This window comes from Hydra vulgaris, chromosome 07, assembly GCF_038396675.1.
Source record: "Hydra vulgaris chromosome 07, alternate assembly HydraT2T_AEP".
Classification (NCBI taxonomy): Eukaryota; Metazoa; Cnidaria; class Hydrozoa; order Anthoathecata; family Hydridae; genus Hydra; species Hydra vulgaris.
Window position 1 is genome coordinate 34,623,734 of NC_088926.1, and position 19,119 is coordinate 34,642,852.

The 19,119-nt window shown below is 25.8% G+C and overlaps 1 protein-coding gene across 7 annotated transcripts in view; it reads right to left on the minus strand.

Moving 5' to 3' along the window:
• The window catches only part of LOC100212876 (probable splicing factor, arginine/serine-rich 7), a 62,592-nt gene extending 46,796 nt beyond the window's left edge, over positions 1 to 15,796 (minus strand). For 5 of the 7 annotated variants that reach the window (XM_065801700.1, XM_065801698.1, XM_065801699.1 and 2 more), the window contains exons 1-3: positions 15,550 to 15,790; positions 8,669 to 8,799; positions 7,934 to 8,040 (exon numbers count right to left, since the gene is read on the minus strand). In XM_065801700.1, coding sequence (XP_065657772.1) covers positions 7,934 to 8,040; positions 8,669 to 8,799; positions 15,550 to 15,713 — 402 coding nt within the window. In that variant the 5' untranslated portion in view covers positions 15,714 to 15,790. Of the gene's footprint in view, positions 1 to 7,933; positions 8,041 to 8,668; positions 8,800 to 15,549 lie in introns of all 7 variants that reach the window. The other 2 variants (XM_065801701.1, XM_065801702.1) reach the window with 2 other exon arrangements.
• Between the last annotated feature and the right edge of the window lie 3,323 nt (positions 15,797 to 19,119).

Genomic DNA, 19,119 nt, shown 5'->3' on the forward strand with positions numbered 1-19,119 from the left:
TAAAAAGTCATTTCTGAACTACAGACGTTTTTCCTTTGAACATTGTGGGGACACCAGACCCTTTATATTGACCAAACTTCAGTATCTACATAGGTATAAAGACTGTTTTCCTGAAACAAACTGTTTCACATTGTTGCAGGAAAACAGTCTGTATACCTATGTAGATACTGAAAAAACTAAAAAGGTCTCATACATAACTCATTTTCACAAAAAACTGGATAACCGACCTTTGTCTTCTGAGGTACAGATATTAAAACCTAAAGTTTATTTTAGTTTTTTAGTTTTGGTTTAGTTTATAGTTAATTTTAAACTAGTTTTTATTAGTTTTAGCTTCTGTTATCTTTTTTCTTACTTTAGACAACTTCATGGAAGAAATGAGGGGAATAGGTAAAAAAAATTATAGTTATAAATTTATTTATATGTAAATATAATTCTATCAATTATTCTGAGGTATATTTTTTGTCTTTAGTGTCTGGTAGAAGCATAACTGGTAGGGCTGTGTTTTAAATTTTATATATTTTTTACGGAGAAATATGTGCAATAGGTGATAGAATTATTTAATATAAATATGACATTTTTAAACTGTTTGCATTTTACTCATATTTTTATTAAAATTAAATTTCTCCCAAGTTTAACTCTTTTTAATTTACTTTTTTTTAATTTATTTTTAGCATCCTCTTCATCCTGTGAAAATGTGAGGTTATGCTTTATATTTTGATTAAAAAAAATTGTAAATATTTTTAAATTTTATTATATCCTTCTATTTGTAATTTTAGAGTCATTAACATTTGAGGAATATCAAAGATATCGCTCCCAACACCCAGGTCCTCTCTCGGAGAGGTCCTTCAATAAGTGGCAAAGTAATGGCGGTATGGATGAGCCATCCTTCAAATGGAGGGCTCATCCATACCGAGGTGTTGGGAGACACCGAAGAAAAAACAGCAACCAAAAGGTTGTAAATGTCTTCTATCAGTGAAGATATTTATAACTTTTTTGTTGCCGTTTTTTCTTCGGTGACTTATTTTTATTTTTCTTAATTTTTGCCTTTTTTAATTGAAATTTTATTTGTTTTTCACCAATTAAACTTAAATATAGTTAAATTGATTCACTACCCAATCATCATAATATGATGCTACATTCTATTTGTTAAAAATAATTAATTGTAGTTTAATTTATTGAAAACACTGCTTTTAAAATTTACTATAAGCAAAGACTATTTAGCTATATAACTCCAATTTATTTATACCTATTTGATTTTTTATCTTTAATGTTTTTAATTTGGCTCCTTGAAGCATTTGTTTTTTTGCTTTTTAATTAAAATATTTTAAATCTATTGTAATGTCTTTTAAATTTAACTAAAGTTTACTAAAAGCCAACGTGAAATAATGTCATAAAACAACACCGGCAAGTTGCATCATGACAGCAGTTTAAGTATGACAACAGGCTACCGAAAAGCAGGTAAACTGTATTCCAGTTGTTTTTTTTTGTTTTGTTTTGTTTTTCTTTTATGTCTACTTATCTGTTACAATTTTTATTTTAGGTTTGTCATATGACGCATTAATGCAATATAAAAAATCAAAGTTTAAATTTTTTTTACAATTTGTTATAGACATGTTTGATTGTCAATCGACTTTTTTTTGTTTGAAACGTATTTGTACTCAATTGCTTAGTTATTTATAATAAATTTATTTAGTTGTGTGCATTTATCGTTTTAAAGACAATTTCCTTTTTTAAAGAAACATGTATCAAGGGGATACCAAAAAATTAATAACTCATAAATAATTTACGTTCACTTCATATTAATCTTATTAATTAAAGGTCATGTTATAAAAAATATAACAAGAATTTAGCTTCAATCTTTCGTCAATTTAAGGCATGATGAAGTGTTATTATTTTGTGTCAGTAACTAAAAACGTATTGTGTTGAACTTAGTAATGTCTAGGAAATGGTTCTGACATGACCTATGTCAGTTGTAAATTACTCAAATAACGTTAAATAATTGGTAAATTAATTTATTTTAATTTTACAGATGGTTTAATTTTTTAATTTGAAGGCGTTTTTCTTACGGGGTATTAGTTAAGGTTTCGCAACTTTAAATTGTGGAAAACAACCACTATAAATTAAGTAACAGACCGACCGTAACCCGTATTACGGGTTGCTTTCTGCTAGTATACATATAATTAGATGTAACATATTGAACGACTTCCTCTTATACATGATTAAAGGGTAATTAATTTTTATTTTATTTACAGATCATATAGTAATCATTTAACATTTATTAATTAGTTAAGTAAATATAAAAATTCTGCAAAGTAACAGGAAACTAATAAATCAGAATATGAAATCAGAAGCAACAATATAATAATGAGGAAATAAAAGGTTTATTTAAAGAAGAAAAAACCCTTTTATTTCCTCATTATTATGTTGTTATTATATGTCTTTTATAAATATAGTATTTTAAAAAAAATATATTTTATAAATGCATTTGGATTACAGCCTAGCAAAGTTTCTATACTTAAAAAAATGTTGGTCTTTTACAAAAAAAATTAGCTTCAATAATTAAAAGTAATATTTCTAGTTATTGTTTTATAAGGCCTCCAAAAAGCTTAAAAGAAAAATTTTTAACAAAACAAAATTTTCAATTGTCAAAAAATATTTAATTTGGAAAATATAACTGTTTTATTGGGGAAGGGGGAGGGGAAATGGAAAAAGCCTGATTCCTCCCCCCTCCCTCTCCCCATACTTTGAGCCTACCCTAGGCACAAAAAAGCATATAAATAAATTATAAATTTATTATTTCCCTCAAAAAGACTTTAACAATAACTTTTTACAACATAAAATTAAGATATAGCTAACTTTGTCATAAATAAGTTAGCAATAAATTTTATGCTGACTCAGCATATAAATATAAACTTTACTTAAAAGGCTACATTTAGACAAGTTGAAAAATGCAGTAATATATTTTTTATAAATAGCAATGCTTGATACCTATGTTGTAAGTTATAACAATGCCTCAAAAAAAATTATCAAGGTGACATCACTAATTTGACCATCGAAATACCCCAAAATATGTCTTTATTATCTAATTTACATGTAATTATGGTGGTCAAAAAATTTTCAATTTGAAATTTGTATCCGCCATGTGGAAGATTGTCTATGTGCAAAATTTCAGGATGATACCTCATTTAGTTCATAAAATATTGCTACTTAACAACAACAAAGTATTTTGCAAAAAATGCTGAATCAGCATAAATAAGAAAAGATTTTTATAATAAAATAAGCAAAATCTAAAACATGGGGCGACTTATTTCGAACATCGCATTAGCAATAAATTTGTAAAAATTTTAATAAAAATCACAATATTTTTTATTCTTGACATGTTTCGTCGTCTTACTACATTTTCAAAAGATTTAATTTACAATTAAAACTCTGGTAAATAAATTTAAAAACTGAAGACAACACAGAGAAAAATTAACGGACAAATAAACTTGTTACAAACCAATTAAAAATTATATTGCAAATTATGACAAAATAAACTTCCTAATATTAAAATATTAATAATAATAATAATAATATAGTAAGTTAGATAGATAAATTTATAATATAATGAGATGTTTGTTTATTTAAAGAAGGATTTTCCCATTTAATATGAAGTGCTTCTTTTATTTTTAATTTGTTATTGGTAGAGGCAGTATCTAAAATCTGAAAGCAATCATAATTAGTTAGTGTTTTACAATTAATGGATGGATTTAAATGTTTAAAAATATGCGATTGCTTGTCACTCGTAAGGTGCTCATTTATCCGTGTTGTCAAATGTCTGGAGGTTTCTCCAATATAACTGGCGTTACAGCCAGCACATGAAAATTTGTAGACAACGTTAGATTTAAGCATCTTAGGAAGTGGATCTTTTATGCAAAAATTGTTTTTTAATTTATCGGTTGTGAATATAAATTTGATTATTACATTTTTACGATACTTTTTAATAATTTTATCAATTTTAGTTTTAGTGAAATTTGAGTAAAATCCAATAAATGGAAGCTTAAATATCTTATATTAGTATTATCAACAGTATTTATAACAGGTGGATTAATTTTCTTTTCAACATATAATTTAATTTCAGTGTCGATAACTTTTTGCGGAAATTGATTATTTTTTAAAACTAAAGAAAGATTTTTTATATCCTTATCAAATCCAAACCACGTGTTGTTAATTTTATATGTTTCGATCAATCAAGCAACGTATAAGACCAGTTTTGTAACATCATGGGACAAAACTAAAGAAATTTTGTAAAAGACCGGTGTATGTTTTTTTGTGATAAACTGATGTAGAGAGTGAATTAGACTTATTAATAAGAACATCCAAAAATGGAATTTGGTTGTCTTTTTCTTTTTCCATAGTAAATCTTAAGTTTTTGTGTTGTATATTGAGATGTTTAAAGAATTCTTGCGCTTCAAACTCTTAATTCTTTTTAAATGTTTAAAAATATGCGAGTGACAAGCAATCGCATATTTTTAAACATTTAAATTCATCCATTAATTGTAAAACACTAACTAATTATGATTGCTTTCAGATTTTAGATACTGCCTCTACCAATAACAAATTAAAAATAAAAGAAGCACTTCATATTAAATGGGAAAATCCTTCTTTAAATAAACAAACATCTCATTATATTATAAATTTATCTATCTAACTTACTATATTATTATTATTATTAATATTTTAATATTAGAAAGTTTATTTTGTCATAATTTGCAATATAATTTTTAATTGGTTTGTAACAAGTTTATTTGTCCGTTAATTTTTCTCTGTGTTGTCTTCAGCTTTTAAATTTATTTACCAGAGTTTTTATTGTAAATTAAATCTTTTGAAAATATAGTAAGACTATGAAACATGTCAAGAAAAAAAATATTGTGATTTTTATTAAAATTTTTGTATATATATATATATATATATATATATATATATATATATATATATATATATATATATATATATATATATATATAAATATAAATATAAATATAAATATAAATATAAATATAAATATATATATATATATATATATATATATATATATATATATATATATATATATATATATATATATATATATATATATACACACACACACAGCTTGGAAAATAACGGCCAGTCAACGGTCAATGACAGCTTGAAATGACTAAAAATTCTATTTTGACCTCCCAAAATGCTTTCTTGCCAGTCACAATTGACCGGTTGAAAAAAAAAATTAGAGATTTAAAAGAAGGGTTTGATAAATAATCATGATGTTATTTGGAAAATCCACATAATAAAATTTATAAAAATATATAAACTTTGAAAAAGCCTTTAAAGTAGTTTTCTTGTTTATGATACACTACTTTAATTGTGGGTCATTAAGGTAAAAAGTTTGAAAGCCAAAAGAAGTAAAAGCAAATTTTTTCTTTAATCCTTTTACTTTTCATTGCCTGGTTTTTATCTTTGTTTTAAAAACATTCTGATAAATTTATTGTTTAGCAATATAATTCAATAATTAAAAATTAAAAACTTATTATTAATTTATATCAATATAGTTCAATAATTAATAATATATAAATAATTTTATATTATTAATTCTAAATATAATATAAACATAAATAAAATAAAAAATATATAAATAATTTTATATTATTAATTCTGCTACTTATAATATATTCGAGTATATATTAAATTTATTGTTGTAAAAATTTTCATCTAATAACGATTGCATATTAATAGGAAGCAGTAATTTTTCTGCTTTAACAACCCAAGATAAATGGTTTACAGAAAAATTAAAAATTACTAATTGAGCGCCTGCTCTTTTTAACAGGATTATTAAAAATATATATATTTATTAAAAATCTTGTTTTATGTAAATTTAATAACTTTTATAGTGTTTCATTAAACAAATTGTTTAGCGTTTTAAAATTTAATTTTTAAAACTTGTTTAATTAAACAAATTGTTTAATACTAAGAAGATGAATATTTAAAACAATTTAAAGTAGTAAATATTCATAGATCTGCAAACAAGAGTTAGAAATATAAATTAATATTTGCAGTTTTTGAAATGATTTAATGAGCAAGAGATATAAAATGTGCAAAAGTTTTTCTTCTTTAACTTCAGAGATTTCATTATTATTCAAAATTATTATATGTAGTTAAGAACATAATCTCAACTGTACTCTTTTTTTCATTTAATCTCTTCTGTTATTTTTCACTCAGCTTTTCACACTATTTGCAAAGTCATTGCAATGAAATGAATCATTTTAAATAAATTAAAAATTATCATTTGCCTGTTTGCGCTTTAAAAAAAAACATTGATTTTATTTAAAATAGTTATTATCAAAATAATGTTTTTCTTTACCCTTCAAGCATTAACTTATTTTTGTATTTATAAAGTTTAGTCAAGAAGAACTATTACTAAGATTTAAACAAAGAAAAAAGAAAAATTTTGACTGTCCAAAAAAATAATTGACTGTCAATTCCTGGAGTAGGTTGGTCAAATTGACCGATTGCCTTCAATTCCTTATTTTCCACACAGATATATATTTCAAATCATAATTAATTATATACTTTTTTATCAGAATAAAATTATATACCTTTATTAAATTAGTTTTAAATTAAAGAATACATTTTTTATCAGAATTAAATTATAATATAATGATCTTTGCTTCAACTTAAAGTATTAGCATTTTTCAAGCAAAAAAATCAATCATTACAATAAAAAAAAAATTAATTTTAAATTATTTATTATGTTGAAATTTAAGAAAAATATTTTTATTGCAAACAAAAGTTGCATAAATATTCTTGTGCTCACAAGATGATTAATAAGAGTTTTTATTATATAAATGAAATATAAGATTAATAAGAGTTTTTATTATATATATTTCATTTATATAATAAAAACTCTTATTAATCATCTTGTGATTTATTTATTTATTGAAATATTTCTATAAAATAATTAGCTTAACAGAGATTAAGTTTTTATAGATTTTAATTTTATTTGAGTTTTTTTCATTAGTAAATAGCGCTTATATCTAACATAATTGTCGTTCAAACTTTTATTTTTTGTTATGAGAAATTGTCTAAATAAATATTCTTGCTCTTGCAAAATAATAAATAAAAGATTTTTAATGTTTATTTTATGATTTCTTTTTTTTAGCGTCGTATGACATTTTTTTTATCCTTTTATTGCAAATATTTTGATAGAAAAGTTAGATAAATAAATAAAAAATTTTCTTTATTTTTTCTTAACTTATTAAAATAGTAAATAGCACAAATATCAAATGTAATTTTTATGCAAACTTTTTTATGTAATAGCCTTCAAACTTTGTAAGTGCTTTTTATAACATTATTTACTTTTATCTTACTCGATCAAATTGGCTTACTGCTTACGTTAAATAGATGTACATAAATGGCAGTTTATGCTTTAATGCAAGGCCTATATATATATATATATATATATATATATATATATATATATATATATATATATATATATATATATATATATATATATATATATATATATATATATATATATATATACACACATATATATACATTCATGTATTTTAAACTAAAAAGTGTTTTTTATTTCACTAAAATAATAATAATAATAAAAATAATAATAACATATATATATATATATATATATATATATATATATATATATATATATAAATACACACATACACTTATATTAAATCAATGTAAAATATTGAGAACAACTATTAATATAAATTGAATATTACAATATTTATAAATTGTATATACAATATTAATTAATTAGCAATCATTTTTCTAAATACTGAATTAGCGATCATTTTTCTAAATACTGAAATGCGATAACTAAATGATTATTGAACAACATTAACAATTTGATCATATTTGATCATAGAAAAAATGATAATCTTACATTATCACTTGGTGTAATATGATTCATTAAAACAGCTGTTGACATTCCTGCATAGGCATTTATTGATTTAAGCAAGCTCACGCATTCATTTTCTTCAGGTACTTCAGCTAATAATATAAAATCATAACTTTAATAAACACAAAAATGCATTTTCATTTAAAGTTCAATAACAATTCTTGCAAAACTTTTTACATAAACTTTTAGAAATCAAAGACATGAAAAGAAAAATAAAAGATAAAGAAAATTAAAAAAAAAATTTCATTTGTCATTTTCAATGCTCAAACCCTATCCTGGCGGGGTTAAAAAATAACAAAAAACTTTGCAAATAGAGGGTTGTATCATGTACAAATGTATGTTTCATGTACAAATGTATATTTATATTCATTCACATTATCCAGTCAATTCATAAATTTGCTATATACTCACATAAAGTTTAATTGCTACATTCTTTAAAATATTATTGTCTAAAGCTATACCCCCTTATAAAGCAATTCTTTTATAAACAATTAATCATTAACCCTTTTGCAACAGTTTGAACAAAATTTAAAAGCTAAATTTTGCAGACCTGGTGTCAGCTAAGTACAACACTGTTGTGCCAACCTGAATTCCTTTGGATTTTGTGGGCTGGTAATATCATAAAAAGACCAGACAATAACAACCATACAACTAATCCAAATTGATTAATTAAATAATAAGAAATTGTAATAGAGATTTATAAAATATAATTTTTCTTACTTCTATTTATTGGTACAACTATTAGAGCTTTGTCAATAAATACTGTATTCGTAAGATGTTGTGCTATACCACATTGTTCAGAATTATCATACTGTATATAACACAGCTTAACTGCAACTTTTATATCATCACTAAAATAAAAAGTATAACATTTAGTTAAATTATAAGCTATATTTCATTATATATAACTTATACAAGTTATATTTAACTAAATAATATATAATATATATACTATTTAATCAGAGACACTAGATAATCTGTATTAACCCTCAGTTTATTAGTGCAATACCTTACAGTATCGATATCACATGATACTAGTATTGAAAGTATTGTTTATGTTGATACTGTTTGGTATTGATACCGATTGTATCATTTGGTATCATAGCTTGGGTCTTCACAAGAATATGTATTTTATTTTTATAAACAATTAGTAATTTGAAATAGTAAATTTTATATAATAACTGAGATGTATATAAAGGTGAAATAATTTTCATAGCATAAAAAATAAAATAAAAAAATAACTAAAATAAATATTCCCAAGGAGCAAACTGATGCATATTTGTTATAACAGAAAAGTAAAAAATATTTTTTGATTTAGATGACTAATTCAGTTTCCTCTAAGAATTTCAAAAACCCACGTGGTCTTAATATTAGTGATATTTTTCTTTGTTTCAACTGTGTCAACCTGGGATTTAAAAGAAGCAGAATAATATGCTGATCTTAATATATTTTCAGTTTGTTTTTTTTTGCTAAAAAACCCCTGGTTTGAACATAATTTGAAAATAATTATGTTTTTAGGTGCGATTTTGCATTATTTTTTTTTGAAAATAATTATTTTCAAAACCAGCATTTTACTCCGCTTACTTTAAGTCCCAGGTTAACACAGTTTAGAAAAAAAAATTAATTAGTATTGAACTGATACTGATGGTATTGACATTAGTACATAAGCAATACTACACGGTACAAGACCATCTTTCTTGGTATCACATGATACTGAACCGATACTGATGGTATCGACATTAGTATATAAGCGATATCACACAATACAAGATCCTTCTTAATAACGATTATCTTATGTCTAATATATAATATCTATAAAAACATTGGTATTGAAATAATAAATTCAGGGCACAAACAAATGCAGAAAAAATCTCATTTCAAAGTTTTTTTTAAAATCCCCCTTGCTTTCTTGCTAAGCAATAAACTCCCTCTTCCCCCTCCTTCCCACTTAGCGGTATATATATATTTTCAATGCTTTTTTTTAACATAATTATCATACTTTATCATATATTTATACTCTCATATTTACATACTATGTATATATCTTGTGTGGTACTTTTTAAATAGCTCAAGTTACTCAGGGCTTGCGATAAAAGAAATCTCCCACCATGTTATCTCATGCTCCTTAAATTGTAATATGTTGTCATTGAGTAAGATTATTTGCAATCGAGAAAATGTCTGCATGAGCGATCATGAGATTTAAAAATTTATAAACTGTTCTTACAAAGTTTTTTATTTGTGGTACAATGCTTTTTATTGACAAATGTTTTAAAGTAATATCTACAACAGCGCACTATTGACAAATGTTTTAAAGTAATATTTACAACAGCGCACTCATGACACTTTGTCAAAACTGAATACAGGCCTTGTTTTTAATTGTAGAAAACTACTATAGGCCTTGTTTAAAAAAAAAACAACTTAGCATATTTGCTTGTCGTGATTTTGATGTCATAAAATTATCTTTATTTTTGTTTTTTATTTAAGGACATTCACTTTTTAGACTACCACAATAAAATAAATTACCGCAAAATAAGTTTAATTTACTAATTAAGAAAAACAAATCTAGAAGTGTTATTTTTAAAATGCACCAATTGTAGAATGTCTATTTTGTTTCATTTTTTGTTTTGTTTTTTAATATCAAATAATTAAATTTAATATTACATTTTATATTATCATTAACATAAATTAATTTCTTTTTTTTTTCTTAACATTTGTATAAATAAATTAAAATATCTTAATATTTTTTTTTCATTATTTCTTAAAATTGAGACTTTGCAAATAATGATTTTTTACTTTTAAAAAGTTATTAACAAACAAAAAATATTACTTGTTGCAAAGAAAAAAAACTCAAGTTAATTATTTTACTAGAATTTTTTTGTGACAAACAAAGATTTAAGCACTATTTATTAAAAAATGTATAACTTTGCACTTTCACTCGCCTTATTAAAAAAAGTTAAAATACGCTTTTTTTCTAAATTATATGGAAATTTCTGTTTTCACTTTTTTGATAACGCACAATCTGTTAATTATATAAAGCTGATGTAACTATTATAAAATATTATTTTTCTAAATTATATGGAAATTTCCGTTTTCACATTTTTGATAACGCACAATCTGTTAATTATATAAAGCTGATGTAACTATTATAAAATATTATTTTTCTAAACTATTATTTTTCACAAAATAAAACAGAAAATAAAATAGAAACAAAAAAAATAAAATAGCAAGTGGCACTTATATAAAATAAAATTTAATATGTACTAATTTTTAACTAATAACTTAAGAAAATAAATTAATAAAAAATTGATAATTATTTTTGTTATTGTTTGTTATAAGAAATTTTCTAAATAAATATTTGCAAGATGATAAACAAAATATTATTAATTATATTTCTTTGATGATTTCTTTTTTTACACCCCCATACATTTTTTTTTCTTTTGCTAAACATTTTTGATGGAAAAGTAAAGTTAATAAAAATAAAAAATTTCTTTGCTTTTACACTTAAGACATTTGCAGTAATATCAAATCATCATTATTGCAATAAATAACTCTGTTTACAGTAAATTCAAACTTTATAATGTAATATACATTTTTAACTTCATAATTGGTTTTTATAACTTAAATTACTTCCCTTACCTTACTGCTTAATTGATATCTTTAGACTTGTTTGAATATTAAAAAGTGATAAAAAGTGGCTGGACTGGAATGGCATACCGCATATGTTAAAAGGTTTAACACATTTGTAAATGGCTCACCATCTTACGCTTTAAAACAAGGCCTGTATTACTTAAGCTATGTCTTCATTGGCACTGTCTATTTCATTGCGGTCATTAAGCATTTTAATTTATAACAAATGTTGTTGCTGTCTCTTTTTAAAATAAATTTTTGTTGCTCGCTTTTTAATCAGGAATTTATAATTAATAAATTAATATAATTAATGAATTTTTTCAATCAATGGGTTTTAAAGTTAATCTTTTCATGAAACTTTTTTTGCAATAAAATAAAGCAAGAGATAAAGAAATAAAGCAAGAAATAAAGTTTTCATAAGTTTACTTAAATTATTAAAATTATCAAATTTAATAATTTTTATTAAATTAATTTTTATTAAATTATGTTTTTATAAGTATACTTAAATTTCAGATTTAGAAAATTTAACTTTAACAGAAATAGAAGAAAATAAATATTTTTTAAATTTAAAATATTTATAATTCAATTTTTAATTCACTCGCCCAATATTTGCAATAGAAAGTTTCAACATTTAAACTGTATTTAAGAAGCTAAAAATGATTGCGCCTAAAACTTTTTAAAAATTCAATTAATTTGAATTTAATTGCATTGTCAATGTAGCCTGTAAATATTGCAGCTGCATGGTTAGTACCATAATGAAACTTCTAAATTATTGACCCAATTTTCTCTATTCTCTTATGCAATCAAATCAGAATAACAATTTGTGAAGGGAAACTTTCATTTTGGCATGTAATATGTAATATTAAAATTATTTTTTGGAAGGAATTCTGAATCTTTTGCAGGCATTTTATGTAAACAATGTTTAATTGGAGTATTATGAATAACATGGTCAGAAACTGACACCAAAACTAATATTGTTTGATGAATAATTTGAGTGGAATTTTTATGTGTTTTATTGAGTGGAATTTTATGCGCACTGCTTAAATATGATGTTAGGGAGTCTTTTTTTTTATATTGTGCATGGTTTGATCCAAGCCATAGAAAATGATTTTGTTTGGTTTATCCACTTTTCAAATCCTTTACATACACTGCATCTTAACATAATCATATCAAACTCATTTAAAAATTATACTCCAACTTGACCTTAAAATGTCTTTCCAACTTCTTTACTGTGAATAATCTATTACCTTGGTCCTTATTTGCATATATTTATTGATCAAACATAAAGTTAGTTAATGTACTTTATAAATGGGTTTTTTTAATCACTTAAAAGCTGCTTGTATTGCATATAAAAAAGGCTTGCACCATAATATTGGAATAAAGCCCTAGAGAATTTGGGTTGAGAAATTCACTTTTAATCGATTATTTTTTCTTACTATTGTTAGTAAGAAAAGTTAATCTTTTCTTACTAACATTTCTAGTTGTTATTCTTAGTAGTTACAAATCTTTCTGATTTAATCCTCGTATCTTATCTCAGAAGTTAGGTCTAACATTCCATCTCTCATTCACAGGACTGATCTTATTACCTCTCCTAAGGATAAGGAAGAACTATTTGTGAAGAACTTTTCTTCTAATTCGACTCTTGAATTTTATGACCATACTCTTTCTTCCATTCCAATTAAACAGTTTAACCCATAGTTAGACATTCAAATCACTCAGGCTTTTGTTGCTTAAGTCATATCTCAATTAAATATTGTATGGCTTGTGGTCAACATTCCTGTCATAGTCATCCAAAAGTGTTCTCTTCAATTGACTGAATCTTGTTTTCCTACCTGCTGGAAGATGACATCTGTGGTTCCTATTTTTAAAAACTTTTGAGATCACTCTGACCCTTCTAAATATCGTCCAATCAGTCTTCTATATTTTTGTTACCAAAGCCTTTGAGTTTTTGATTACAAATTTTTAATATCTCATTAAGAGTCAAATAACTTACTTCCAGGCAATCAATATAGTCTTCAATTCTTTTGCTCCTCAGCTAACTTGCTAACTGCTGTGACTGAAAACTTGCATTAGATGGTTGTAGTAAAGCTAGGGCTAACGCTCTTTGCATATCTAAAAGCTTTGGCAACACTAGTCTTTTCCATAAGCTTGCTTCTTATGGTGTATTAAAACTATTTACTGTAAACAGAGTTATTTATTGCAATAATGTTGACCTTTCTTTATTATTGAATGGCAACTCTCTCACTGAGTTCCAACCCTCTCACTGAGTCCTCCTCTTTACATCTTCTTGGACTTTACCGCGCTCAACTTAGTTTCTCCGCGCAGTTGCCTTGCTCGGCAAGGTTCGTGTTTCAGAGTTAAAGAGTTGAGAGAGGGTTGCACCACGAATAATAACTAAAAAATAAAAAACACAAAAAAAAATGAGCAGCCTCCTCGACTGTAGTGGCCCCCTTTGGGCCTTGGGGAGGTGAATAATTTAAAAAAAAAAAAAAAAGTGTGACAGAAACCTGCGCAAAGTACCGGGTAATCCATCTAATATATATAGCTAGTAAAGGCAATGTTTGTATAACATACAAACATTGCCTTTTATATATAGAGAGATATAGAGATAGAGAAGAGAAAAGGGGTTTTGTTGTAAAAAAACTTAGGTTCCTTTGCTTCCATTAAGTTTACTTTCACATTTTTTTGAATAACTCCACAGATTCTACAAAAATATAACAAAAGATTCTAAAAGAAATGAGTGAAACCCTGTCTTTTTAAAGCAATTGTCATATTTTTTAGTTTTAAGTTAGTTTTTATACAGAAAAAGGGGTTTTGTCGTAAAAAACTTAGGTTCCTTTGCTTCCATTAAATTTACCTTCGCATTTTTTTGAATAACTCCACAGATTCTACAAAAATTTAACAAAAGATTCCAAAAAAATGAGTGAAACACTGTTTTTTGATGCAATTGTCATATTTTTCAATTTTAATTTTAATGGATTATTCAAATTTCATTGTGTTTAATGTGAGTTAAGTTGTTTAAATACTTTCTTTGAATGTCTGGAAAACTTTCTTTGAATGTCTGGGAATTCTTTCTTTGAATGTCTGGAAAAACCTTGGGGCTAGAGGGGCTGCTGGTGGCCAAAACCTTGCCAAAACCACCGCTCAGGCCAAGTTTGGTATTGATTGGTCCAGAGGTGTTGATGCCTATAGCTAACATCAAACATACAAACATTGCCTTTTATATATAGAGAGATTAAGGCACTTTTTCAAAAGATTTTAACTAAATTCATGTTAACACCGATGAGCAAGAATGATCTAAAGATTCCAAAATGGTGTCCTTTAGATTCACTATTAGGGGTGGTAAAAAGATTTTGAAAATTGTATAAAAAAGAAAAAAGTTTCTTTAAATATTAAAAAAAAAAACGAATCAAAAAAAAATTATACCATCTAAAGCTCTTGTTTGGACATAATACACTGATAAAACCATGCTAATTCCAAATAAAAGAATTTGAAATTTGTAAATCGCCTTAACTACATCAAGTACTAAAAACCTCAATTTTTTTATAGGATTGTTTATTGATTTATTTAATTTTCTAGTATTTAATTTATCTTCTTTTATGTACCTATAAACAGGTACATAAAATATGATGCTATGTACAGGTTATGTTGGAGGCACATCATGAGAGAAAAACCAAGGACCATCACAAAGAAAATCATTAAAAAAATTCCAGTCAACTTTAGGGTAGTAGTAAGTACTGAAATGATAGGGTGAGTTCAAAGATAAAGTACAAGATAAAAGATTTATAGAGATTTAAATAAATAATTCAATATATTTCTATACTTTGAAGAGTCACAATTCTTAAGTTTTTTTTTTTTTTGCATATAACCATAATCTGACATAAAATTAAACAATGACATATACTAAAAAATAAATGAGCTACTTTTTTATTTATCTATTAGATGAAAAATTGAAAAAAAAATTATATGCTTACTCAGAAGGATAAAGTCGTATATCAGTAACTGTACCAAGAAAGCCAAACAAAGTTGCCATTTGTTGCAGTGTAGCACCAGGAGAAACATTTGTTATTTGTACAACCTTTCCAGTAAAAGAGCTTTCTTCAATTTTCCTTGATTCTTCTTTCATTTTTTGTTTCATTCGGATAAATTTATTTCGCCATTTAATTTTTGTTACTGTAAAAAATTTTGGTTGTGAACGTTACTCAAAAGAATACGAAATGAAGGATTCTCTTGAGTTACGACACTAACAAGTTTTTGTTATACAATTTATTTCAGCTATGATTAAAAAAAAAATGAAAAAGTTTGGGTAAGACATCAAATTTAAAACTTATTTATTTATTGCGATGCCCTCAATAAATTACTCAAAATATAAATTACGGCTTATTGTGAGCATACGCTCACATGATAACACCAGTTTAATTTGAGCAACATGTTCTTAATGGCTGCTTATCTTCCACTAGATTTTGAGTACTAATTGCCGCAGAACCGCGGTAATTTTTTTTTTGTAAATAAAATGTGTAAATAAAATGCTCATTTTATTTACAGTTAATTTTTATATAGTCCCATGAATAAATTAGATAAAACAAAAAAAGAAAAGAAAAAGGAAGAACTTAAAAGTTAAAAAGAAAAAAAATACAATTAATTTCAGTAATTATTTATTCTAGTTTTAAAATTTACAGGGTACTTAAATTCAAGGTTAACATAAATTAATTACGTTGTTTTTTTAGTGTTTTAGATGATTTTATTGATCTATTTTAAAATTAACAATTAAAGCAAGATAAATCAAAACTAGTGAGTCATAAACATCGCTTTGATTTAATTTTAAACTCATTACATGGCCGACGACACGGGTTTCGTAGTTGGGCTGGGGTGTGGGGGGTAAGACAATAGTCAACTTTTATAAAAAGTCTTCTATATCCTGAATTTTCTAAAAAAAAAAGTCCTTTAGAAAGGGGGGAGGGGAGGGACCGACCCCCCTCCCTATCCGTCGTCGTCGCACAGTGAGTCAGAAAGCTGAAAAAACGGCAAAAATAATGTAACTATCATATACAAACATGTGATACACCAATACTATCGTATTTTGGGTCGAAAAATTTATATTTGCTATTGAATATTTACGCGTACCTATGACGCGTACAACGCGCGCTTACGCGTGTAAGTGCTATTTACGCGCGCAAAACTTGATTTAAATAAAAAATCGGATTCTTTGATCCAAAATACCATGTAAAAGAATACCACATATTTTTTAATGCAAATATTTAGGTGGACAAAGACTGACTTAATTATAAAAAATTAAGTTCTTCAAACCAAAACATTTACTAATTAAAAAGAAAAATTAAAAAATATTTAAATATTATAATAATATTAAAATATATTAAATACAAAATAAATATTTATCTTATTTAATTTTTCTTTTAAGAAAACAAAAAAAGAAAACCTAATACTAATAAAAAAGCTTTATATCATTATTACAGCATTAACAAAGATAAAAATTCAGGGGTAAGTGTTTTTCCATTTTCACTCGTATTTTTGAAATAAATGTTTGATTTTACAGGATATCGTATAATCAACACTACTGGTACTGGTACTGGTTTTTCATAACATTCTTTCTAGATATCTTGGCTGAATGGTTTAATCTAGCTTTGCGAATTTCCTTATTTAGAGTTTCTTGTGACTCTTCAGAGTAGTAACTAGTTGGCAGTTCTAATGCCTCCGATATCTGCATATCATGTTCTAAGAGTATATGAATAGTTGGGGAAATCATATACCAGCAGTAGTTTTTGAGTATAAGAGCTGTAGTTTTATAGCAATACTGGCCAAAACTTTCAGAGTTCAACTCATAACAGGAGCATACTGATACTAGGATTGTCCTCAATCTAATAATTGCATCTACTGTCAATCCCGTTATATCAGCAAAAGTTTTAGCATTTTCAAATGCCCTTCTGGTAGTGTTTCCATCGTTAGTGTTTCCAAAACCCTGTTTAGACATATCAACTATAGGACTTAGCTCCTCTCTAAACCTCAGTTGAATGTTCTTTTTTCTACTTTTTACTGGTGCTTTTTCAGCAGGGGATTTGGCAAAGTATTTTATAATGTCTAACTTATATCCTGAATGTAAAATATATTCAAAGGATCTGGGCCAGTAATGCAGAGTAGAAAGGCCCAAAGATTAAGCTTTTTCATTGATTGGTTTAGATCTGATCACTGCTGGGTTATTAAATTCACTGAGCTTGGCTTAGCAAGCATTACATGATTGGGAGGACAGAATGTTAGCGAGCGCACTAACAACTTTACCATCAAACATGGATAAATCTAGTTTGAACTTAAATGTGATAGTCGCATCCGGTTTGCTTTCCTCTACTTCTAACTTTACTTCAAACTCGACTAGTCTATTATTTCTGCTTTTAAAAGTTCATACTCATTTCTTATCAGTTCTTCCGTTTCTTTTTGATATTGGAGATGTAGGGATCTACAGTAATGTGTACCAGAGAGCTTCTAATTTAACCATACATTTTTGTTCATGATGGTTAATTTAAGTAGAACAATAACTGTCTAAAAAAGACTTTGCTCATTAACTTGGGCCTCACCAATATTTGTATCAGTATATTTTTGTTTATAGACACTTTGACTGGAGGCACCACCAAAACCACCTTTTAAGTGAAGTAGACCTTTAAAACTTCCCCAATTTCAGCAAACATTCTCATAGAGTCTTGAAATTCCGTAAAAGTTAATATCCTTGTCAGAGTATGATTAAACATACCTTGTAGAGAAGTTGAAGCAAATGTTTCTGTCCCAATTAAACCCTCAGGATAGCATTTGTGTCTTTCATTTTTAATTTCATGAAGTGAATGATAAATACCTGTTTTATGTATTATTGATGAGTTTCTAATAATTTGATACTGTTCATCAGAAAGGTCACACTGAATTTTTAAGCTCAAGGCATCTTCGGTTTTCATTTTAATCTGAAAATTTATCTCTGTGATTTTAACTTTTTAAGAATTTGTTGCACTTTTCATGAGAAAAACGAAGTCTTTTTTGTTTGGATCTATAATGGCTTTTTTTATTGAAGCTAATACCAATGCTTCAGCAGGATGTTCAGCCAATTTGGCAACCTTAAACAAGATAATATTCAAATTTTAAGCTTGTAAACAATTTTTTAAACTGGGTTGAATTTAATTGACTTATTATTACCTTAGATTTTCTGCTTCTATCTCCTAAATCTTTCCAGTTCTAGCACTTTCTACCTGGACTTGCCGCAAAGTTTTTTTTGTCAACAGTTCCAACCAAGTTCACTTCTAAAAGTCTAGAGAAGGTTCTTGAATGTTTCATATTTTGGTTTTTGAGGTTTGATAATTAGCACCATCTGTTTGTTCATGAGTTTTTTTACTAATAGGAACTAAATGTATTATTTGTGTGATGAATGTAAGCAATGAACTATTGTTCGCTCCTTTATACGCACGTTTTAATTAAAAACTGAAAAAAAAAATATACAAAAAAAAGTATTTAAAAGGTCTTATTTTAATTTGGGCAAGTTGGGGCAAATG